Source organism: Phyllopteryx taeniolatus, chromosome 9, assembly GCF_024500385.1.
Source record: "Phyllopteryx taeniolatus isolate TA_2022b chromosome 9, UOR_Ptae_1.2, whole genome shotgun sequence".
NCBI lineage: Eukaryota > Metazoa > Chordata > Actinopteri > Syngnathiformes > Syngnathidae > Phyllopteryx > Phyllopteryx taeniolatus.
Window position 1 is genome coordinate 30483586 of NC_084510.1, and position 26062 is coordinate 30509647.

Below are 26062 nucleotides of genomic sequence, written 5' to 3' on the forward strand. Positions count from 1 at the left end.
ATGGGAGTAGGCTATTCTCTTGGGACTATAGATCCTTTTCTTGGGATGAGAACCTTACCTGGAGACGAGAATCTTCTTCGGGCAGTTGTACCTTCTCTCAAGGCGAGAACATTTTGCGTTGGATGAGAACCTCATCTCAGGATTACAATCTTCTCTCAGGACTAGTTCCCTCTTTTAGGACTACAACGTTTACTGGGGAAGTACTTCCGGACTAGAACCTTCTCTCAGGAAAAGAACTGTCTCTGGTGACTACTACCTTCACTTGGGACTACAACCTATTCACTCGACTAGAAGCTTCTGTAAGGACTTGAACCCCCTCTCATGACTAGAATCCTCTATTAGGACTAAAACCTCTTGAGACAAGCACCTTTAGCTTGGTATGTGAACCTCATCTCAGGGAAAACCTTCACTTGAGACTAGACAATTTTCCCAGGACTAGAACCTTCTCTCTAGATTACACCCCATTATGGGGACTGTAATCTTTTCTCAGGACTAGATCCTTGCCTTTAGGCTTGAACCTACTCTGTGGACTAGATTCTTCTCTTACGCTATCTTGAGACTAGACTCTTCTCTCGAGATGAAGTTATCTCGGGACGCCAACATTCACTTTGGTACGAGCACGTTCTCGGCACTAGAACCTTGTTTTGGGAATAGAACCTTCAATTGGGAGGAGAACCGTCTGTTAAGACTAGACCATTCTCTTGAGACTAGAATCTTCTCTCAGGACTAGATCCTTCTCTTGGAACTCAAACCTTCACTCAGGACTAGGCCCCTTCCCCTTGGACTACAATCTTCTCTCCAGATTAAAACATTCTCTCGGGACTAAAATGTTCTCAAATGCCTAAACGCTTGTCTTGAGACTAGTACCTTCTCTTTGGACGACTGTCAATCTGGGTCCTTCATTCAGGACTAGTACCTTCTTTTGGGACTAAATCCAATGTGGCGACCTGTCGCGATGTCACACAGTTTGTCGTCAGCATCGACATATTTGCGCACGGATGCCTCATTGAGCGAGATTGCCCAGGGTTGCGATGTGTCAGTGCGTCCGCCATATTGGTTGTGGCAGATGTTGACGAACGCAAGTCGAAGAACTGAACTTCGTAAAGGGTGACGCCTTTCATTCCTTCAAATATTTTTTGGGGGGGCTTTTGTGAAACTGTAGTGTTTTTAGGACAAAGTGGAGCAGTTCATAGGTTTTTGTGGTCAACTATTACATTTTTGTACACAAACAGAACAGTCCAATTGCGATGGATTCAATGCCCTGAGACTGAAATGACCTGAACGAATGAGAATGTTTACAGGCACAAATAACATTTTTATTTGTATTTATTATTTGATTGGCAAAATGTTGCATTTCCATGGAAAACTCCAACTTTCTTGGGCAAATATGTCACATTTGTGAAGGGCAACGCAGATCATTTGCTGCAACAGTGACATTTTTGTTCGCCAATCTTGCCCTTTTGTGAGCAAATCCTCTCCGTCCGCGCACCTGCATCACCTCGGCTCCCGCATGGCGCGTTCAGGCACACCTCGTAAACCGCAGGGTCCCGCGATAAGACCACGAGAGCGTCTCCGTGCACGGCAGGCTCTCGCGCATTGCAGGGATTCCGTGAAGCCGTGAACGCGTCGCCGCTGTCCTGTTGCTCCGTGAGGGGGGGTGGGGGGGAAGAGGAGGGGAGGGGGAGATGGGGGGGGGGGGGGGGGGGGGAGGGGGGCCCGGTGATTTTCCACTCGCGATGGTATCGCTCCGGCCCCCCCGAACCGGAGGAGACAAAGTTCACGGAGAGGAGCTTATAAGGAGGACGCGTTTTTGGGGGAGACGCTCACGTCCCAGTCTCGACACCAGAGGACAAAGAGGGACTTTTTCTTTGGCTTTTTTGTTTGAATTGAATCCAAATAGCGAATTTGTGAATCCCACAGCGGCGGCAGCAGGTAAGCACATCCTCCATCCTCCCTTCTCCTCCTCGCAATTATATTTCAGTTCACAAAGAGCTTTTGAGTGTCCTTTTTGCTTCGGGTGGGGACAGTGAAGGCAACACGCGCCGCTCGGACGCGTGTTTTATTTGATTTTGTGCCGTTTCTGATGGGTGACATTGAACGCAACACGCGCCGGCTTTCTGTTCATTGTATTAAATCGTGTCTCGTTTTGGTGGTGTGACGGTGAACGCAACGCAGTCGCGGTTGGTGGTTTCTTTTTGGCGGGGGGTGACATTGAACGCAACACCCGCCGGTTGTGCGTTCATTTTACATTCTTGTGTCTATTTTTTTTTTTGGGCGGGGGGGGGGGGGGGGCACGGGGGGGGGGGGGGGGGCATTGAATGCAACACGCAGGCGCCTTTATTGAATCGCGAGGTGTCATTTTATATGCAAATGTATTCTTGAATTGTGAGGAATATTTCTATTTTTAATCATATTCCAACGCGACCTTCTTTGTCTTCACTTTGCGTTTTTTACCTGCCACTTTGAAAAGAACGGGTGATTGTTTCTTATTTACATATTAAACAAATTAACACGTTTATGTTGATCGTGTTGTGAAAATGAAGCCAATAAGGGCACGGGCGCGCGCACGCGCACACGCACAAAGCGGCCAGAACGAGGAAAAAAAAAAAAAGAAAAAAAAGGGATGCTCCACACGCGCGCGCACCGCGCTCTCTCTCTCTCTCTCTCTCTCTCTCTCTCTCTCGCTCTGTCCCTTTCTCTCTCCCACTCCCTCTCCTCCCCCTCTCTCTCCCTTTCTCTCTCTCTCTCTCTCTCTCCCTCGCTCCCTTTCTCTCTCCCTTTCTCTCTCTCGCTCTCGCTCTCGCTCTCCTTCTCTCTCCCTCGCTCCCTTTCTCTCTCCCTCTCTATCTCCCTCTCCTTCTCTCTCTCTCCCTCTCTCTTTCTCTCTCTCTGTCTGTCGGTTTGTCTGTCCCTCCATCTTTCTCTTTCTTCCAGTCCTCATTGTTATTTTCATTTAGTTTCTCATTGTCTCTCTCTTCCCCTTCAATAGGATCACGCTCTCATTTTTTTAATCCCCTGCAGTCTCTCCCTTTTTCTCGATGTATTTCCTGAGTGTCTCTCGCTTTAGTTCTTCATCCAGTGGCGGTTGTAGGCTACTTTTAGTGGTGGGGGGGCCCTGAGGGGCCGCACCCCCTGCGCCTCCAGCGGAGGTAGGCGGGCGCTGACTGAACGTTTCCCCAGACGACACCGGAACGTCGACGTTACTCCCAAAACAACTCCAGTGGTGTATTTTCCATTTCTTGGGCTGACTAGAACCAAATCTTGCATTTTTGGGGGGGGGGGCGTCGTCTACCCCACTCGAGCCACCATTGACTTTATCAGTTTTTAAAATTCCGTTTCCTTCTCTGTCGCCGTGCCTTCACTTCTTTTCAGTTCCTTGCCTCCCCTCGAATGTCCCATTTGCGCGAAGAGCCCTTGAACACGGCAAAGCGCCGACGGGAACGAACGTCTCTCATCTCGCGCCATCGGCGTCGTTCTCGCGAGAGGAGCGGCCCGCCCTCGCTGCGTCCGCGCGGGGGACGAAAAGAACGCTCAACTCGACTGCGTGCCGCTTTGGGAGTAATATCCGAATCATCGCTGCGAAGTCGCCAAATAGCGAATATTTGGACCGAGTACAACTTGCAGGTAAACCAGTTGAAGCAAATTTCCGTTTAGCCGACAGCGTTGCGTAATAATAGAACAATCTGCATCATAGCAGTTATGATATCGGCAAATGGGAACCTAAGAACCGATATGAAGACCTTTTCTCATCAAAAGAAGTGAGATTGCTTGTCGCGCTGCGAATTCCAAAATGCAGATTTTCTACGGCATCCGTCGGCACTTGGAAAAACGGGCGCCGCTTTCATTTTTCTTTTGATTGTGTTCAAGTCAACTCTTATCGACTCTGTAGTTTCTGCTTTTGAACATCTATAAAGTGTTTGAAAATAGTTTTCAGATGTGTTCCGTCGGGACGAAATCCGGGCAAACAAAACGGCGGCTAATGAGGCGGAGCCGCGGTGGTCGGGGCGCCCGGTCCGGTCCCGCCGGTTCTCTTCGCATCGCTCGACTCGCTAAACTAACAATTGGCGAAGGTTGACTTTCCTCCTCTCGGATGCTTTCGACCAAGTCGTCCGCCTCCGAGGCGTCCGTCCGTCTCTGACGTCCTCGCTCAGTCGAAAGTCTCGCGGGGGTTCCGCCCGGAACCTTCAGGATCGAATCTCCAGGACGCTCCAGGAGCGTCGGCGCCCCCGGAAAACCTCCGGAACCCTCTGCCAGGTGCGCCCGCCGGAGCGTTGATCTTCTAGATCTTGCTCGATCTCACCCTACGGTTCCTCCTTTTTCGTTCGGAGGCCACGAACGTTAGCAACAAGGCTCGCGACGGTTCCCTCCGCCGAGTCTCTGAATCCGAATCCATTGGTGGAAATCTCAATCTCCCGCAACAACGCAACGCAACCGACGGCGGAACTTGCACGATTTGCAGGGCGGGCGCGTCCGAGGGCCGAGGCCCGCACGCGCACGCAAATCTTACACGTCATCTAAAGATTCCACAGATGTTAGCGCTCGACTGGAGTCGGAGGACACCAACGCTTTGTGCGACAAAAGCTTTTGAGAAGAATGATCAATCAGCCAGGATAGAATTCGCCAAGGTTCGATTCCGGCCGCAAAAAGGTCAACGTTGGAGTTCGTCCGCTCGAGTTGGCAGAAGCGCAAATGCAAATCGGCTGCTGTTGGTTTTTTTTTATTCTCCCCATAAAAAGGCGACTTTGCCGAGTTGAATGTTGGAATAGTTTTGTTTTTTTTTTCTCACCCAAAATGACTTGAAAATGTCACGATTTTTGTTTCTTTTGTCCTATTTTAATTTTATGGCTTTTTTCTTGAAAAATACAACTTAAATCTTGTAGGTTACAAGTTAAAAAAAAAAAATGAAAGATGTTACTTCTGACTTTTTCTTAAAATTGTTTTTTAATCTTTAATCTTGTAATGCTATGACTTATTATTAGAAAAAATGCTAATGTAATATCATTTTTAGATCTTTTTTTCTAAAAAAAAATACACATTCACTGTAAATTAGTAATATTAAATTCTTTAAAAAAATACAGATTGCAACTCTATATAGATATAACTGTTATTTTTACGACTTTTTTCTTGGAAAAATCCGATTTAATCTTATAATATTATAACATATTCTTCCAAAAAATAGAATTGAGCAATTTTAAATGAGTTTTTTTTTTTCTCCAAAAATATGACTCATCTCATAACTGACTTTTAAAAAAATATGACTTTATGATTCTAAAATTACGACTTCTTTATTTAAAAAAACTTGGCCCCGTCAAGTTTACCATAAGGCGCACCGTATTAAAAGGCGCAGGCATGGTTAAACATACGCCTAGCTTAAAACATACGCTAGCAAGCATGCTAGCGTATGGTTTGAATCCACAAATCCATCAAAGTCCTCATCTTCTGTGTCCGAAATGAACAGCTGGGCAAGTTCTCCATCAAACACGCCGCGTTCCCTCTCGTCATTGTCGGAGTCAGTCTCGTCGCTCGTGGATTCGTTGATCTCGAATTCTCTGGCGGCTGCTCGATTCCCGTGTTCCTCCGCGTAACTGATAGCTGGCGGTTTAAACTGTGCTCCGTAAGCGTGTCTCTTCGTAGGTGCCGTTTTCGGGGGTCCTTAGCCAAACCGATGTCGTTTTGCACAATGCACACCCCGGCGCTATATACCTACCGCGGGCGTGCCTTTAGCGTCCTCTTTCACGCGCACCCTTCCCCCTTTAACGTCCGCCTTTCCTCGATGTAAGCAGCGTGTCGGCAGGAAATGCTCCCAGTCAGTCGGGCGGAGCGCTCATCCAAGTCACACAACAACATTTACAGATTTTGGAACTCTGTGCATTATAAGGCGCCCCGTCCATTTTGGAGAAAATGTAAGACTTTGAAGTACGCCTTATGGTCGTGAAAATACGGTATTTTGAAGCCACTTCTTTCCCCTCAAGCATTTAATCAATGAAATAAAAAATTAAATGTACCGTGAACAGGCAAAATGTTCAATCAAAACATATCGTTTCACCTAACCAAAGTCTGCTAGCTAAAATGATGCAAAAAAGCCATAGACGGGCTACCGGTCCGGTAACGGGAGCCGTGATGTTACGGCGATTGGAGATACTTTTACACACACGGAGCATACAACAATACTCACGGGTGTATTTTCTCGCTGTTCTGTGGGAACAACAATAATTACTGGCGCTTAGTAGGGGACCTTCTCTGCCTCTTACTCTCGGTGTAATCAACTCTTTGACTGCCGGACCTTTTCAAAACGGAATTCTCCATATTGCCGGCCGTTTTAGAGCACTTCGTCTCACCTTTCAAGACTCACACAATAATGTGTCCCGTGGGAATGGACGTACCCGAAGAACGAGCGGACGCTCCTCGTCAAGCAGAAATTTCCCTTCTTTAGTAATTTGCAATAGAACCCCCCCCAAAACAACAACAACAACAAAAAGTGGAGAAAATGAGCTTTTTGTGAACAGCGACTTTGTCAGTCTTTTTTTTTTTTTTTTTTGCTTTTCTGACACTTCAAACTATAGAACACCAAAAACAAGACTTAAAAAGGGCTTTTGCGTCGGCCAGCCGTGACAGCGGTCTACAAACCGAAACTTCACAGCTGAGGCCAGACCCTCTGGAAATTTGACCTTTGAACTGGCACGCATCCAAAAATGACGCAATTGCTTAAAAATGGCCGATGTAGCAAAGCAAAACTAAATGGTCCGCTCTTATTGGCGGCGCTCGTTAGGGCTCATTAAAGTCCACGCTCAAGTGGAGATGCTCACGGAGTCCAAAAAACACAACTGGGAGCGAGGAGGAAGATGATGATGATGATGATGATGATGGCGATTGTGTAGCCGTTCAGTCCAGTGGAACTAAACATGCTTAAAATAGTGGAGTGTCTTATATAACAGCTTAGCATGTGTGTGCGTACGTGTGCGTGTGCCTGTGCGCACGTGTGTGTGCGCGCGCACGCACGCACATCCTGCGGTTCTCACGGCTCTGTGGAGGCGGTTTAGTGCGACAATAATAAATTCGTACTAAGCGCATGATATGGTGTGTGCAATAGAGTAGTCGTTAAGTTCTTCTTTCTCTCTCAAAAATGTTCAACTTCAAATCTGGTCAAATGATTTTTGAACGCTTTTTTTGAACGGTCGTTATATATTTCGGACTTTTTTATCGAAAAAATATGAGTACTTTTTGTCTTTTAAAAAAACAAAAAAACAATATTTCAGCTTTTTTTGGCATAAAATTAGAAATTAAATCGCACATCGTTATGACTTTTTTTGATGGTGTTTTTCTTCTGAAGAAAATAATATAACTTTAGTTTAGTAATTTTATGACTTTTTAAAAGAATAATATTGAGGACTTTTTCTTCCCAAAATATGTCTTAAACTTTGGAATCATATGACTTTTTTGTCTTAAAAAAACTTGAATATCAGAACACTACAAATATTCGTAAATAATACTTATTTAAGATCATAATATGACATAGATTTAAACACATTAATCTCATAATATTATAATTTCCTTTGAAAAAATACAACTTTAATCTGGTAATTTTGTGATGTTTTTTTCCCCTTTCAAAAAATATAATTACATTTGAAAAAATGTAACTTTAATGTCATAATCTCATGACTTTTTGTAAACACAACTTTAATCTTGTAATATGAGGAGATTCTTTCTTTACAAAATGCAACATTCATTTCATCATTTGGAGACTAACTTAAAATTGTATCTCGTATGTTGTGTATTTATTTCTAAAAAAACAAAAAAAACCCACTTTAATTCTGTAATTTTACGACTTTTTTCCTTCCTAAAATACAATTTAATTTTGAGATTTTTTTGGTCTTGAAAACGCACTCTTTGCAATTTATTATACTAATTTTTCAGTCTCGGAATATTGCGGCTGTTTTTCTTGAAAAAAAGCCAAACTTGTAATATTGAGGCTTTTTGACTTTTATTGACAAAAATCGACAAAAACTGTTAAAAGCACTTAGTTGTTTTCTCTATCAACGTCCAAGAGGTTTTCATATTGCTGGAGTGCCTCCTCGCGCGCGTCAGCTGAACGTCAATTCCCAGCATTCCCAGCATTCCTAGCAGCAGCAGCAGCAGCAGCAGCATCGTAATGGGTGGGCGTTGATTGTTTGAATGCATCCGCACGGTCGGGTTACAAATTAACCATCAAGAAGCAGGTCACGCTCGTGTATCATTAACTTGACTTTGGGAACCTGAGACGCATTAAATGCGTTAAACGCCGCATATCCCGCCCTCCCGTGCGCATCAAGCACAAGTCACACACCAGGTGTTCTCAAAGCGTGGTACGAAGGCGACCTGCAGTGGCGCAGGAAATCCGTCATTTTCTGAATTCAATGTTCCAAGTGTACCTAATGTGACATTGAGTTCAAATAATAATTAGGAACTTTGCAGGAATAAAACTGCTGCCTGGTTTTTGCCGAACACTTGAGCTTGCTCCGCTACTGTTTCGTAATGTTGGTTATTACGGCGGTACTTGGAGATTCAAGTATTTTTTGGCGGCGGCACTTGGTGTCAAAGGTTAGGGATCCACTGCTCTTCCTTATAACAATGGAAGCTGTCTGATGCTGTGGAAGCTCCCTGTCTCCAAAAATGTCAGGAAAAGCCTACTGGAAAATCTGAACTTCCTTGGGTTTACTCACTTGAAATGATGGAAGGGGTGCGCTGACATGAGTTTGAATGGGATTGGTTTGTTTTGAAGACTTATAAGAGGGTGTGCACACTTATACAACCACGTGATCTCAGCTATTAATGAGTTATTTTTTTCCCGCTGAGGCAAAATTAATGATTGAAAATGAATAGAAATGATTTTTCTTGGTCTCATTCTTCAGGGATCACAAAAACCCGGGATTTGAACAGGGGTGTGTAGACTTTCTATATCCACCGTACATAGAAAATCCTCTTGTACGCGTCGCGGCAGTTTTCTCGAAAAAAAATCACGCAGACGTGTGATGTGGTGAACACATCAAACGGCAAAACGCTTTCTGATGCCGGCAGTGAAAAATGTTTCTTGATTTGAAAAAAATCTATTTAGGGACGTGAGAGTAAAAATAGTTGTTCCGCCGCCGTCCCTGTCGTGTGAAACTTTTACCGTTCTATATTTACGACAAAGCACATCGCGAAAGATGTCACATCATGCTCTGGTGTCGACTTGAATTTCCCAAAAAAGAAATACGTAATATATCTGTTTGTCCTGTTTGCCTTTTGCTGTTGAAAGAATGGCCCAGAAGGAGAAGCTCCAGTGCCTGAAGGACTTCCACAAGGACACGCTGAAGCCGTCTCCCGGCAAGAGTCCCGGCACCCGTCCCGAAGACGAGGCCGAGGGCAAACACCCGCAGCGGGAGAAGTGGGCCAGCAAGCTGGACTTTGTTCTGTCGGTGGCCGGAGGATTCGTGGGTTTAGGGAACGTCTGGCGCTTCCCGTACCTCTGCTACAAGAACGGCGGAGGTGAGGCCGCAACCATAGTCAGCGGCGTTCTACGTCGCCCCCAAAACCATTCGATATACTGTATAATAGACGCTCGGATAAGAGACGTGGTTTGCCAGCGCCGGACGCCAGACTCGGGACACTGGCCTTCAGCTGCTCTCCTTCCTTTGCTGCCTTCCAGGTGCTTTCCTCATCCCCTACTTCATCTTCCTGTTCGGCGGAGGCCTCCCGGTCTTCTTCCTGGAGGTGGCGCTAGGCCAGTTCACCTCCGAGGGTGGCATCACCTGCTGGGGCAAGCTGTGCCCCATCTTCACAGGTACGGGCTCGGGTTCGGGGTTGGGAGTTAACGTTGGCTTGGAGTGAAGTAGGAAACAGTTATGGATGAAGGTTTTGCTGGGGGTTGGGGGTGAGAGTCCTGATTGCCGTTGGGGCGAGGGATTGGTTTTGAGTTAAGGTTTGGGCTCAAATTAGAGATTAGGGTTGGGCTCAGCAAATAGGGTTACGGTCTTCTGGATTAAGGTGCGGATTTGGGTTTTGTTTAATCGTAAAGTATGGTATTTGATGTGAAGGTTTGCGTTGTCATCATCGAAGGCAGACTTCCGGAAGGCAGAATCAACACATTTGACGGAACCGAGGTCGTCTCGTCATTCTCAAGGTCAGAGACGTCCATCGCTTTGTTATCGTTCCGACCTCGGTGACGTCGCACTTCCTGCATCTTCCGCATTTTCGGCTCTCGACGCACGCGGCCACTGCTCCGATCGGACGGCCGCCGCCGCCGCCGCCGCTGTTGCCGGGCAACGCCGTGGCCTGGATTCCGATTTTGAAACGGCTTCATCTGAGAACGCCGATTCGGTCCACGCTGAGCCGAGTCCGTCTCGTCATCGCCCTCGCAATTTCCTCCCTTCCTGCCTCTTCCCCTCCCCCATTACAAAATCGGGTTAATATATTCGCCGTCCGCGTCTGCTCGACTTTACCTCGTTAATATTCACGCCGCCCGTAATTGCTCTTTACAATAGTCGCTTGTTTTATTCGCTTGTTTTCAGTCTGCGTGCACGCGCTCACACACACGCGCGCGCTTACACGGCAACATCCGACACGATGTACAGAGTGTCCTGGATCACAGGTTGCCAGGGCAACAGCGCGGCAACGCATCAGAGCGATGGGGCGGGTGGAAAAAAGGAACAAGAGAAAAAAAAACAGAGAGAGAGAGAGAGAGAGAGAGAGAAAGAGAGAAAAGGCCAGGAAAGTTGAAAAGATTCCTGTGTGCCTTATTTTTCCATGTTAGGGAGGAGTTAGCGAGTTAGCAATTGTGTTTGGGGCTAGTGCTAATTGGTTAGCATACGTCGGTAGGATTTGGGTTGGAGTGGGTGTTAGGTTTGGGATTAGGATTCGGGTTATGGTTTGCGTCAGTGGGTATGGTTTTCGTCAGTGCTACGTTTCGGGTCTGGTTTCGGGGTTGCGTTTTGTATGAGGGTTTGGGTCACTCGGTGTATTAGGATTAGCGGATGCGGTTTGTAATAGGGATTAGATTTGGGTTGAAGTGGAGAATCTGGGTTGGGGTTAGTTTGGGTTCAGGATCTGGGACTGGGTCAGGGTTTTGTTTTTAGTTGGTGACAGGGTTAAATTAGGTTTAAGATCGTGTTGGTGGTCCGCTCGATGTGTTTGCCGGTGAAAAAAAGGAGTCAAGAAACGAAGACTGGAAGGTAAACCGAGATCAGTCAACGATCCGAGCGATAGACGAAGACTTTTTCTTCGTCTCACGCACACGAGGTCAACTGAAGTCGTACGTCAGTGACACCATGGAGGACCGCGCCGTGTGTGCGCGCGGGCGTGTGCGTGTGTGTTTGTTCGATCGGCATCGAACCGTGAGCGGAGGTGCAGAAAAACAAACAAACCTCGAAGGGCATTCTTTTGGGCCATCGGCCTTGCCACGCACGCGCACGCGCACATGCATACGCACGAGCAGACCAGCGCCACATTTTTGATCACGATTAAGTGAAGTGCCCGCTCAGATCATTAGTAACGCTAACACGTAAAAGCTTAGAACTCCTCGCCGTCTCGCTCTCGGTGTCGTTGGCGGTCAAAGGGAAACGAAATGCCGTCTTACGGCTAAAACCGAAAACTAGCCGCTTTGCTTCGGAGCCATTCTGAGTTAGCGTGTCGCCGCACCCCGCTCGACTACGTTTAGCACCTCAGACCTCGAATGAGATTTGTCGCTGGACTTTATACGGCCAATGAGAGTCATCTCGTGGGCGTACTCGACGATAGGATCGTAGAGAGAACAAGAGGGGACGAAGAATGCAACCCTGTGGGGCGCCACGATTTAAAACAACTTCAGCAGACAACAAATCACCAATTCGAACTCTCTGGGGTTCTCAAAGTAGTAGGAGGAAAGCCGTCCGGTCCAGCGGCTTTCCTTACCTTGGTCTAAGAAAGAACCTTGCTGACCTCATATTGAGACACACTTAAAAAGGGAATAAAGCAATAAAGATGGGAACTTCTGTATTTACAGCATTGAATCGGGAGAAGAAATGATTGAGTTAATGTCGGAGAAAAGGGTCAGAAACTCCTGCGATGCGGTTTCTGGGTTTATAAGAGGTTGCAGTGTTGAAGCCCTGCCAAATTGGTCGAGGGTTGATTTCCCTGAAGTAGTCCTGCACTCGTTCTTCATAAGTCCGTTTGTCCGCTGCTTTGGGTGGCCAGCTTGTTGCCCGTGAAGTCTCCTGACGTTCAAAGCGGTGCTTTTGGGTCAGAATATTCAATTACCTTTACGTGTAGTACACAGGTCACAGCAAACGTGCCGCTAACCAGTGATAGCGTCAGAGAATTGGTGCAGGTCCTCTGATTTGTAGAGTCTTTAGACCCGCACTGAATGGAGATAACGATGTGTCACTTCATTCGTGTGGTCCTCTGTAAATGAGTCGGGAGGAGAAGGACGGGCAAGTGGTCAGATTGGTCTCAAATGATTTTTGACGTGCTGCTGCCGGCTGGGAAAGGACAGTGTCTAAAATCTCTGGTTGCAATCATCACGTGGTCTGGACGGGAATGTTCGTATCTGTGTCTGAGGTATGTAGGAGGCATCGTGAAGATATCAAAACGGCCGATAACTCCTGCGGGAGATAAAAAGGCTCTTAATAATGAGGCGTTCAAGGTTGGCGGTGCGAGTCTTGTCAATGACGCTAGCGTCCGCGCGGCACCGTTCAACGCTTGTTCGACCACGGCGAAGGTCTGCGCTATCGAGACACCTTTCGGTGAAACGGTAGTCAGAAAACCTGCGCCTCCCGCTGCGTCTGAATTTGGCTCAGGTTTTGTTGACGCGCTGTACTTAATTGCTTCGAGCGCGGCGAAGCGCTGCCCACAGCGATATTTGTTTGCGGCGGGCCACAAACATGCTGCTTTCTTCTCGTGTTTGCAGGAATCGGCTACGCCTCCATCGTCATCGTGTCCCTGCTGAACATCTACTACATTGTCATCCTGGCCTGGGGGATCTACTACCTTTTCCAGGTACCGCATAAATAGATCTCCGTAGCGAGCAACAGAACGGCTTCCGTGTATGCCGATGTTCGATCCGCAGCCGTGCGGCAGTTTGTCGAACTCCCGGTATGACGTAAGCCCCTTGTACAGCAACTTTGTTTCGCACCACAAGGTCTACGTCTCTCTATATTCTACAAAGCGCTCCGCCAACACATTGTTTGAAAGCCTCTGCCTCGTTTGTCTTTGTGCCTTCAGTGTTTCCAGCCCGAGCTGCCGTGGGCCAAGTGTAACCAGCCCTGGAACACGGATCGCTGCATCGAGGACACCTACCGCAAGAACAAAAGCCTCTGGCTGCCTTCCAACTTCTCCAACTTCACCTCCCCTGTCACAGAGTTCTGGGAGTACGTACGCAACCACACGCACAATATGGCCCGTGGTAGACTTAACGTTAGGGGTTTGAGTTAGGATTTGGATTTGGTTTAGGTTCGTGGATTACCGTTGGGGGTTTGGGTTTGTGGGTTAGAGTTATGGTTAGGGTTTGGGTATGCGGGTTCAGTTTCTGGTTTGAGTTAAGCTATTTGGTTAAAGAAAGCCTTAGTGTTGGGGGTTGCATTCAGGTTTATTGGTTTGTGGATCCGATTTAGAGTTAGTTAGGGGTGGAGGCTTATTTTTAGGGCTAGGGTTAGTTCAGAGAGCAAGGCTCCTTATTTGGCGTTCGAGTTTGGGTTTTGGGTTGAAGTCGATGGGTTTGTGGGATCGGTTTAGGGGCTGGGTTTGGTTTAGGGTTGGGATTTTGGTTAGGTTTTGTGGGATAGGGTTAAGGTTTGTGCTTGAGTTAGATTCAGGGTTCAATTTGTGTTTATGTTTTCAGTTTGTGTTAAGTCATCTGCTAATCGTTGGTGTGCTTCACGGTGCAGACACAAAGTGTTGGGCATCAGCAGTGGCATTGAGGACATGGGCCCCATCAAGTGGGACCTGGCTCTGTGTCTCCTGCTGGTCTGGGTCATCTGCTTCTTCTGCATCTGGAAGGGCGTCAAGTCCACCGGGAAGGTCGGTAGTCGCCTCGGAACGGCATCGTGACGGGTCGGCGGAGCTACGGGCAAAACGACGACATCATCGTCATATCTTGCCCTCAGGTGGTCTACATCACGGCCACGTTCCCGTTCGTCATGCTCATCGTCCTGTTGATTCGCGGCGTCACCTTGCCCGGTGCCACCGAGGGCATCAAGTTCTACCTGTACCCCGACCTCGCCCGCCTCAAGGACCCAGAGGTACGATGCTCCCGTGGGACTGTGTTACTATCTTACTACGGTACAAATCTCTTACTCTGCAATGAGCTTACCGTGTTGCTAGTTACTGCGTTACTATGTAAGCATGTTACTATGGTTGATCTGTCACTAGTACACCCGTTGCTGTGTATCTGTCAGGTGTGGATCGACGCCGGCACCCAAATCTTCTTCTCCTACGCCATCTGTTTGGGCGCCATGACGTCCCTGGGCAGTTACAACAAGTACAAATACAACTGCTACAGGTCAGTAGGGGGCGCTGTAGAGGACACGTGCGTATTAATTGATCGATGAATTGACGGATGGCTTGATGACATGTGTGCCATAGGGACTGTTTGCTGCTGGGAGCCCTCAACAGTGGTACCAGTTTTGTGTCTGGCTTCGCAATATTTTCCGTCCTGGGATTTATGGCACAAGAGCAAGGGGTGGACATTGCAGATGTGGCCGAATCAGGTACGAGGCTTCCGGAAACCGTGCAGGCGACGGCGGTTGGCGCTGCCCTCCTTGGTTCCAATACAAATGGAAAACAAACTATTCTCTGCGGGAGGCTCCCTGGAGCTTGGTTCCAAATCTTCTTCTTCTTGCCTCTTAATTCTGCTGCATCTCTTCCAGTAGAGCTCAGTGCTGGCTGGCGTGATGTGGCACAATGTGGTACTACACTCTAATTTCCGACTCGCCTGTCGAGACGTTTGAGCCGCAAAGATATATATCCCCTTCAAGCCCCCAACGGCTGGAATATACCCCACGGGGTCGTCACGGGGCTTTTCCGCGCTGAGACGACAAGGCGCTCTAAAGCAGCCACGCCGGCACGAAGCCCCTGTCCACGTGCTGGCCGTTAAGGCAAACCTCCCCCCTCCTCGCTCTTCCGCCTTTCACCGCTCGACAACGAGGCGCTCTAAAGTGGGGGAGGGGCGACTCGTGGGGTTGAGATGCGTCACTGGGACTCCTCGCAATGCACCGGAAAAAAAAAATCCGGAAAAGTGAGATGTTGAAAAACTGTTAACCGCGAGATCAGAGTTCTCAGTCTTGACACTTTTTCAGCAATTAACTTCAAACACTTTAACTTTTTCCCGACTTACGGTTGCTATTGGCAACATCCTGTCAGTCAAAGCGCCCGTTTGTATCTGCTGCGCCAAATGTTTTGGCTCGTGAGTTTCATTCATGGTTGAGATTACATCGCAGTTCCAATTATTTGCTGAACGTACACGAACTAGCGGCATACACTCTCAGGCAATCGGGCAGGGGAATTTAGGCACTAGGGACCGTCCAGTCACGTGACGCTGATGTCATATCCTGTGTCTCCCCGCCCCGTTTGCTGTTCGTCAGGTCCCGGCTTGGCCTTCATCGCCTACCCCAAAGCCGTAACCATGATGCCTTTCCCCACACTCTGGGCCATCCTCTTCTTCATCATGCTCCTGCTGCTTGGCCTCGACAGTCAGGTTAGCCGTTTGCCGTCCAAAATCAAAACGCGACAAACCCCATTGAGTCCTATCGCAAATCAACGCGCTCTGCGTCGTTGATTGGTCGCTCCTTCTTCAGGTTGTGACGCTTGGAAATGTTCGTTTCACGTCCACTTGAGGATGAAAACACCTGAAAATGCAAACATTTGATCAAACTATCTTTTTGGAATGCTAACGTTTTACAAAAACTTTGTTTGCACGTGGCAATATTTGAAAACACGAACATTTAAAGATGATAACACTTGAGGATGCTATAATTCCAAATGCGAATATTTTGAAATTGTGAAAATGTCAACGTTTCAACAAACGTAAACATTAGAAAATGCTAACATTTGAAAATAATCTCTTCTAAAATTTCTAGCATTCAAAATGTTGACATATGAAAATGCTAACGTTCGAAGACGAAAACATCTGAAAATGCTAACATTTGAAAAAGCAAACTTTCTCTTTTTTCCCCCCCAAAAAATCAAAACGCCACAAGGGAGCCATATTTCATATTCAAGCGCTCTTCGAGGGCTTTCCAGACGCCCCGTTATTTGGTCAATCTGTCTTCATGTTGTGACTTTATGACAGATTGAGATGGTTTTGCGCTTGAAAATGCTAGCTTCACGCATCCAAACTCCAGTTCTCCCAAACGCCATCGAGTCACACCTCATATTAAAGCTCTCCGCGAGGGCTTTTGCGATGCGCCGTCATTTTTCCACGTCATGATAAATGAACACGAGTCGCGCATGAAAATGTCACTTGAACTCACCGATGACGCTTTTGACACGCCACACAACACAGCGGAGGTAATACAAGTTGCGATATATTGTGTGTGTGTGTGTGTGCGCGCAGTTTGTGGAGGTGGAAGGGCAGATCACATCACTGGTGGATCTGTATCCGTCCTTCCTACGGAAGGGTTACCGCAGAGAGGTCTTCATCGCTATCATATGCTGCATCAGCTACCTGCTGGGACTCACCATGGTTACCAAGGTAACACGCACGCACGCACGCACGCACAACGGCAATCCATATTAGATCATGTATAACAGCTCCAATCAATAGTAATGAAATCAAATCAATAGCTCGTCTTCTGTGACTGTGTTGATAGTTTTCCTGCTACTAGTTCCGAAGAAGCGACTTTGGGCTTTTCCCTGTCAGGGGTCGCCACTTGCATGATTTGTTCGGCAAAAGCCACACCCATTTTTCTCCCGGGAATCGAACCTGCGCCGTCTGCGTGAAAGGCAGCAGCTGTGCTACTACGCTGCCGGTGCACCACTAGTTACTCTGGTACTATGTTACTAGTTCAACATCTACACTATGTTACCGTGTTACCCTGGAACTATTGCAATGTTACTATGGTTTTATGTAACTAGTTACTATGGTATACATGGTACGCTATGACTATATTATTCTGGTATTATGGTACTGTTACTATGGTATTATGTTGTGAGTTATTATGGGACCATGTTACTAGATTATTATGTTAATATGTTACTCGTTACTATGCTACTATGTGACTGGTTATCGATCTATCATGTGACTATTTGCATCGAGACTGTGTTACCAGTGACTTTGGTACTATCTTAGCACGGCACTATGTTACTAGTTACCATGTCACTGGTCACTACTAAGTTTCTATGTTACGAGTCACTGTGCTACTGGTTACTCAGGTACTATGCTTCTAGTGACTGCAATACCATTTACTTTGGTACTACCTGACTCTGGCACTATGTCAAAGGTTGTCATGGTACCATGTCACTGGTTACTATGGTTCCATGTTACTAGTCACTTTTACTCTCATAGTATGTTAGCAGTTCCTAAGGTACAATGTTACGCACCACTATGTTACTGTGGTACTATCTTATTTCGTTACTAGGGAACTATGTTATTAGTTGCTATTATGTTACTAAGTTGCTATGGAACTAGTCAATTTTCTTACTAGTTACTTTGTTACCAGTTACTATGGTACTAGTTACAATAGTACTATGGTACAGTCATTTTGTTCTAATGGCACTGTGTTACTAGTTACTATGGTAATATGCTGCTGCTTACTAAGGTGCTATAGGCTGTTACTAGTTATTAGGTGACTAGTCGCTATCTTACTAGCAGTTACTCTGGTACCATGTTCCTGCGGCACTATGTTCATACTTACGTTAGTAATGTTACTGGTTACTAAGGTACTATGTTACTGTGTTCCTGTGTCACTAGTTACTACGTTACTAAGGTACTAGTCACTCACTGTAGCCGGGCATCCCAATGCGGGAAGCTGCAACCGCTCCCTTTTGGGCGAGTTATGTCTTCGCCGGGGAACGTTCCCGCCAGTTCGCCGCGATTGTGGCGCAAGGATACTCAGGCGTCGCACTCGCGTGCCCGACGTCACGTTCGGCGCCTCCGCTGGGGCCGTTGAGCGGCCATTGAGTCAGGTCACCGCGTCGGCCCGTCTCTCGGCTTTCTGCTTTCCGCCCGCGCCGCCAAATTGCTTCGGCAGTCAAAATCACATTTGACGTTTGACAGTCGGCCTCGCGCTCCATCCGAACGCCGACTCCGTTAGATTGCTAATGTCACCTTGAATATTATCTGCGCTATGTCTTTAATGGACGCAATGACGTACAGCGCGTTCGGAAAATATTCACTGCCGTTGACCTTTTCTGCAATTTTTTTTTTTTTTTTTGTCATGTGATCGATTCCAAAAGAGATGAAACGATTTCAACCTTCTAAGCAGCAGAAATGTTTCTGTACTTTTTCAGATCTGCGCAATTCTGTCAACATTTTCAAATGTGAACATTTGAAAAGCAAAAAGTTGAAAATGCTAACATTGGAAAATGCTAACATTTTCAAATGCAAACGTGACGATTCATTTATTTATTATTTTTTTAATGTCACGTTGCAAAAAAATGCAAACATTTGAAAATGTGTCAAAATGGAAATGTGGCGCGTGTGTAAATGCAGAAAATGTTTGCTTTGCGTGTTCATTGTGCTCGATTGACAACGATCCTGCTGTTGTGTCGCCAACTAGTTTCCTGTCATGTGTATTACATCTTTACTAGTCATTTTTGCAGGTCTGTACGTTAAAGACTTTTCCCCTCGGCCGTTGTTCGAGTGCGCTAAAGGGAAGCCGAACGTAACGGTGCGTTTTTGTGTTTGTGTTTGTGTGTGGTTAGGGTGGCATGTATGTGTTCCAGCTGTTTGACTACTATGCAGCGAGCGGTGTGTGCCTTCTGTGGGTGGCATTCTTTGAATGTGTAGCTGTTGCCTGGGTTTACGGTGAGTACCGCAAACGTTCCAGCACGTGCGCGGCGCGAAAGCTTGGAAACCACAATGGCACTCAATCGAGAGCAAAAAAACACACAAAAAAAACAAACAAAAATTTTAAAAAAGCAACAACACATTTTGGGGGGGGGGGGGGGGGGGGGGCTGAAAATGCAAACATGCAAACTATTCAAAATGATAACATTCAAAATACTACCATTTGAAAATTGGCAATATATGAAAATGCTAAAATTTTTTAAATTATTTTTTGAATACACTAACATTAGAAAACACAAACATTAAAAAATGCTAACTGTGCAAAATGCAAACATTTGTTAAGACTACCAAATGAAAATATTAATTTAAAACAAACATTTGATTGGACTAACATTTGAAAATGCGAACATTTGTTAAGACTACCAAATGAAAATGTTAATTTAAAACAAACATTTGATTGGACTAACATTTGAAAATGCGAACATTTGTTAAGACTACCAAATGAAAATGTTAACAATTTAAAACAAACATTTGATTGGACTAACATTTGAAAATGCGAACATTTGAAGATGAAAACATCTGAAAACGAAGACATTTTGAAATGTTAACATTTATAAAACAATCCAAAAATGTAAAAAAAAAACCAATATTTTAGATTTTGAAAATGCTAACATGAAAATCTCAACATTTGAAAATTTGAAACGTCTAACATTTGAGGATTTAACCATCCCCAAATGCAAAAATTCAAAAAATAACATTTAAAAAAAAGGAATATATTGTGAAATGCAAACATTTGAAAATGCTAACATTCACAAATGCTAGCATTTGTAAATCGAACCATTAGCAACTGCTCCAAACTAAATTTGCTTTGAATACAGTAACATTTGAAAATGCTATTATCGGAAGATTCAAATGTGAAAAATATTAGCATTTGAAAATCTCACGTGAAAACATCAACGCAAAGTAGTAGCCGGGGTGCGAAAAATGGAGCGCGATGTAGCTGCCGTTGACGTGTGCTCGCTCGTTTGCGCAGGTGTCGATAACTTCTACGATGCTGTGGAGGACATGATCGGCTACAGACCGAACCCTTGGATGAAGTGGAGCTGGTCTGTCATCACTCCCTGCTTGTGCGTGGTAAGGCGCGCAACGTTGCCCTGCAAAACGACAACTTCTTGGCGCAAGAGCCACGCGCCGTTCCTTCGCGCGAAGGACGTCGTGCGCTTCAAACGGAACTCCGCCAAACCACGCACCGCCCGCTGGATGTTTTTCGACGGGTGAAATTCACATTTGTAAGCCGCTGCAATTAAGAACGGGTGCCCGTAGATGGCGACGTCGCATCGTTTTGCATTGGAGATCAGCGCAGCTTTTGAGTAGAAGAGAAAGATTAGGGGGTGACTCTCGGCCCGTCGTGTCGATTTTGAGGCAGGCGAACGCCGATAGATTTAGGCACCTCGTAACCGAGTCGCGAATGAGTATTTGTGGTTTAAAAAGAGCATGTTTTGCCGTACGCAGCGGAAAGCGCGTGTCGTGATCGTGACGAAAGATCGCACAGGCGAGAAGCCACCGACGTTCAACTCGAGCCGCGCGGTGAGTCCGCGTTGCTCACCGCGCGTTTCTTCGTTCTACCTGATTTTGACATCGAAAGCCTCATCGGTCTCGCTGGAGGTGTCACAAACGCAAAAGAAATATTAGCGGCCGAACTGGAAAAGCGACCCGTGTTTTGATCACTAACGAGCGGAAAATGCTCGAAACCGACGGAAACGGCTGAGGGCGAATGACCGCAGTCGGGTTTTGTACTCTGAATGACGTAAGCGTCGTACGCAAACGTCGCGTTGCTTGGCTAACCGTCGTCATGAGCTGCGTTGGTTGTTTTCTGTGTTTGTGTTTGCAGAGCTGCTTTATTTTCTCTCTGGTCAAATACAAGCCGCTGACGTACAACAAAGTGTACGAGTATCCCGACTGGGCCGTCGGAGTGGGCTGGACTTTGGCCTTGACGTCCATGATCTGCATCCCCATGGTGGTGGTCATCAAGATCATTCGCTCCGACGGGCCGCTCATTGAGGTGCGTTCTTGCCCGCCGGCCTTTTGTCATGTGAATTTTTTTTTTTTTAAATATTTTTTATTATATATATATATATATATATATTTTTTTCAATTTTGAATTTTAGTTTTTTTTTCTTTTCCGGAGGGAACAACTCGCCTCTTACACACCGCTTTAGTCGGAAAGCCTGAACTTCTTACGAATGAGTTTTTCGTTGTCCGTTTGCCCCCTCGCAGAGGATCAAGGCGGTGGCCGCCCCGGTCCGCGGCGGCGCCAGTTCCCGCCCGGCGGACCACCGCGGCCCCAGGGACCCGGCCTACCCCGTGGACCCCAACGGGAACAAGGGACTGCTGATGAAGGGTCCCAGCCACACCATCGTAGAAACCATGATGTAAAAAAAAAAAAAAAGATAGCGGGGTGGAAAGCTCTCCATGAGATCGCGCCCCTCTCCCGCCAGCCTCCCCGATGCTTCTCCTCAAGCTAACGCTAACTAGCCGCCTTCTGTTTCGCCGTCTGTCCGTCCGTGCGTCCGTCCGTCGGTCCGTTTCACTCTCTGGTGGAATGAGAAAAAAAAAAGGGTTTATGGAAGAAGAAGAAAAAAGAAAAAAAAAGTAGTCTCAAATCTTTTAGGAATACTTTACAAAGGAAGTTTCTTTTTCTTCTTCTGGACAAGAAGGTGACCATGGAGTCCTGGAATCAAAAGGTCAAAGTTGGACTGAATCCCAAAAAGAAAGCCAATTACGGCAGGAATGTTTACGGCACGCTAAGTGTTTGAAGTCCCAGCAGCCCCTCGCCCGGTACTCCCGAGCCCCCCACCTACAATCATCCAAAACCAAAGTCCGATTTTGTGCACTTCTGAGCACCGTTGCCGAGAACCGGAACAAACCACAAACCACCAGAGAAAATTGGGCGGAAAATGTCTCCGGGACCCGAGCCCTAAAACGAACACAGCGTTTTGGTTAAAAGCGTGAATTTTCCGACCAATTCCGACAGTCCAACTGATGGTTTGACCGACTCCTCACGGGGAATTTGGACAAATCGGAATCAGGGGCGACTTGACACGTGTGCTGCGATTGATGCGGGAAAATGTCTCAAGAACTCTTGTCATACCCAAAATGGAAAAATCAGTCAAATTCTATTATTAAATAGATATTTATTTATTATACAGCTCATTCTTTCGCCGACTCCTCCCCGGGAATTCAACCAAACGGGACCAAATTGGAATCCGGGATACTTGACCCGCAGGCCGTACGTAATACGTTAGTTAGCGCCTTTGAAGGATGGCCAAGGCTTTGGTTAGAAGTGGCAAATATTTTTGGCAATCTTACAATTAAACCGATTCTCCTGGGAAATTCAGACAAATTGGAACCAATGATATTTGACACATGGGCTCTGATTCATTGTAAAGAAATTTTGCCCACACCGCTGGCCTTTGCTGATTTGCCACGGCTTCAGTTAGAAGTGGCAATTATTTTGGCCAATTCCAAAAATCGGACTTAAACCGATTCCTCCCGGGAAAATGAGCCAAATCGGAAACAGGGATATTTGACACATCAGCAAACTGCACTTGAATTTATCTTTTTTTTTGTTTTTTTTTTAAATCCTTCCAAAGATATTATTGTGGACCAAAATTTGGGACATTTCAATGTATTGATGATGTCATCGAAACAATTTGAAGGTTTCCAGTCAAGTGTCATTAATTGGCTCGTGGCGTATTCAATAATAAAACGAAACAAGTATCATAGCAACAAACGTTTGGACAACCCTGGTGTATCAAACCAAATCTGTTTTCGCTGCACTTGGCAACCATTTTTTTTTTTTTTATATATGTGACAAATCAAAGCTGTGAAAAGCCAAAAAAAAAAAACCAAAAAAAAAAAAATAAATAATAAAAAAAAACAAAAAACCTATTTATGCGAAAAATGCGCTGAATGTGTACTTATGAGAACTCCAAACCAGGATTCTGGTTGTGAAACGCACCTTAAACGCATGACATGACGACGCCCGAGAGGATTGGACCACTTGAACCCTTTAAACGTTTGTGGTGTCTTTGCCGTTGTGTTCCGCGCTCGCTGATGCGTCTCGTTATCCAAGCTCGATATCTCGCTGTTCAAGACCCGCTCCGGCCTCGGATTGGACTGTTGGTTTTTCCCGCGCCGAGAAACTTTCCTTCGAATTATAATTAGTCCCTCCCTCTGTCTACGTACTCTTAGGTCTGTCGTGTTCTCGTATTTGCTGTGGATGAGTAGTTTCACACAGACGAACGACCCCGCTGCTATACAAAGGGTCGAGGGCAAAAGTATTGGGACACTGTCGCGAGGCGGACTTTACACTGGGCGCGAGCGTGTGAGTCACCGGGCTGTTTCCATGGCAACCTGCCTCACCCGCCGCGGAAAGAACAGCGAAGGGTTGGGCGGAATTCGGAAATGACTCAATGCGGAATTTGAGGAAAGGTTTTGGGACGAAAAGCTCAAGACAAAAGTCATTGGTTGAGAAGATAACAAAAATATGGGATATTTGGACAAAAGTATTGGGACAGAAAAGGGCGAATGTGGGACTTTGAATAAATGTAGTGGGACAAAACCAGGAAGGAAATGTGGGAATCTTGACCATAAACTGGGACACAAAGGTGGAAAATTGGGGGAATTTGGACAAAAGTACAAGGGACAAAAAGTGGGGAAATTGTGGGAATTTGGACACAAGTATAAGTACAAGCAAAAAAAGTAGTAAAACATTTTTATTTATTTTTTTACACTTTTCATATTAAGGCATAATAATTATTGAACCTAGTTGAATTCCCATTCTTATTTCATTGCATTTCTGCTCTGTATTTCCTATCCGTGCAGTATTAACCACAGCACCCTCTGCTGGATGTGCTGGGGCACCGCCCGACTTGCCCCAAATGTAAAATCCCCTCGAGGCATCGCAATACTTTTGTCCGCAAGGTTGCCTTTTTTTTCTTTTTTTCTTGAAAATTATCCATCCCATCCTTCGCGCACACACATGCTAGCGTCACGCTAACATCATGCTAACATTATCAAACAACATTCTTGATGACGGCAGACATATCAATCTTGAAAAATTCTGAATTTCCTTCAACAAAACTTGAGCTCATCACTATTAAATAAGATAAATACATAAATATATTAATAAATTATTAACTTTTTTCCTTAAATAAATGATTCATATTTTTCCTTAAATAAATAGTTCATATCAACGTTTTTTCCATCTAATGGGTCACATCAACAGCCCATCACATTTTCTCTCCTCAAAAAAATGATTCACATTTATTTTTCCCCAAATAAATAGTTCATATCAGTGTTTTCACCTCAAATAAATTAGTCATAACGTTTTCCGCAGATTAATAGCTCATATCATTTTCTCCCTAAATAAATAGCTCATTTTGTTTTTCCCCGTAAATAAATTATGTTTTTTTTCCCCCTCAAATAAAGTTTATTTAACATAGTCCTCACAAATAAATAGAACACGTCATTATTTTTCTTAAATAAAAAGTTGTCACGTTTGCTCCTCGAATAATCCTTTTTCACTTCAAACCGTTTTTTCCTCAAATAATGAGTTCATCATGAACTTTTCTCTTCAGATAAATAGTTCATATTTTTGTCTCTCAAATAAATAGTTCATACTTTTTTCCTCAAACAAATGACATTTTCTTCTCAAATGAATTATGGTTCGCCTACTTTCCACACATACGTTTTCCTTAAAATGCTACATATCAAATCAAAAACATTTCCTCAAATAAATAGTGCATGTTATTGCTTTCTCCTCAGAGATACAGCAGCTGATGTAATTTAGTCTTTTTCCTCAACTAAAAGGTTCATGTTTTATCCTCAAACGAAAAGTTCAAATCTGATTTTTTTCCTCGAATAAAGGCTTCATTTTATGATGCGAATTTTCCTCAAACAAACATTTGACATCCGTCACGGGCATTTGCTTTATTCCGTTGCCTCTTTATAAAAAGTGCTGAAAATTTCACATTCCCGCCAGGATCCTGAATGCCGCTAAACGTCGCTAAACCAGCGATGCTAACAACCAAACGTCCGAGCTTGAAATGATAGTCGCACATTTTGGTGCCGACATCTTTACCAATTCCTCTTTTTGTTCCTCGTTTGTTTTTGTTTTTATTTTGTTCCGACACCCTGCCACTCAATCGCGTGCAATAACGACCGCAGTTTTCCCAAAGTGTTTTGCCGAGCTGCAGTATTCCCGCTGTTTGTATTGACTCAGTGCTGCCACCTAGCAGGCCGTTTCCATTCATCGGTTTCACTCCGCCTTCGCAGCTAAAGCACATTTGCACTGCTCATCATCATCATCATCGTCATCGTCGTCCTTTTCATCCTCTTCCCACTCACGGTATCCATGGCGACGCCCGTCACGAGAACGTGACAAAACGGTTTTAAACGAGTATTTCAAAGGTTTCATTATCTTTTCTTTCGTCTTTTCTTCCAAGTCATCTGTAAGCTTGAAAAAATGTTGATCAGGTTTAATAAAAAAAAAAATTCAAAACAAAGGTGTAAACGTTGTTTTCTGTTGTTACTTGATTAAAAAAAAAATATCCCAGCAGTGTGTCCTGTATTTTTTTTTCTTTGTCATGTAATGAAAATGACACAGATTATATGATTATATGATAAAATATGATTTTGGAAAACAGTATTGGTCCAAAAAATGTGGGAAAATATAGGATGTTTGGACAAAAGCATTAGGACACAAAAAAAAAAAAATTGGGGGGAATTTGGAAAAAAAAAGAAAAAAAAGATATTGGAACAAAAAAGATATTGGGGGCAAATAATTTGAATGTGAGAATTTGAGCAAAAGGTCTTTCGGGGAAAAGTAGGAAAACTGGTAGATTTGGACAAAAGTATTTGGATGAAAAATAGTGGAACATTTTTGACTTTGGATGAAGGTATTGGCGCAGAAAATGTCGCAATTTGGAGAAAAATATTTCGACACTTAAGAAGTGGGAAAAAAAAAACAAAAAGTGTCTTTGATGTCTTGTATTGCGGGTCCCACATTTCTGTAAACTTCCAAATCCACTCGTTCCCACGACATCTTGCACAGCGGCCCGCCCG

General features: G+C 45.2%; 1 protein-coding gene across 3 annotated transcripts; it reads left to right on the plus strand.

Moving 5' to 3' along the window:
* Positions 1-1719: 1719 nt before the first annotated feature.
* On the plus strand, positions 1720-25553 carry LOC133483082 (sodium- and chloride-dependent taurine transporter-like). Of its 3 annotated transcripts, none has more exons than XM_061783682.1 (15): positions 1720-1932; positions 9275-9504; positions 9665-9799; positions 12899-12987; positions 13213-13358; positions 13875-14007; positions 14094-14228; positions 14385-14488; positions 14572-14696; positions 15570-15682; positions 16541-16678; positions 18850-18952; positions 19968-20068; positions 20826-20996; positions 21212-25553. In XM_061783682.1, exons 2-15 carry the CDS (start codon positions 9276-9278, stop codon positions 21368-21370), a joined length of 1881 nt encoding a protein of 626 aa, XP_061639666.1. In that variant the 5' UTR covers positions 1720-1932; position 9275; the 3' UTR covers positions 21371-25553. The 3 variants fall into 3 exon arrangements, with proteins under 3 accessions (XP_061639666.1, XP_061639667.1, XP_061639668.1); XM_061783683.1 differs by lacking the exon at positions 1720-1932 and adding an exon at positions 2862-3624; XM_061783684.1 differs by lacking the exons at positions 1720-1932; positions 9275-9504; positions 9665-9799 and adding an exon at positions 10117-10138.
* The last annotated feature ends 509 nt before the right edge of the window (positions 25554-26062 follow it).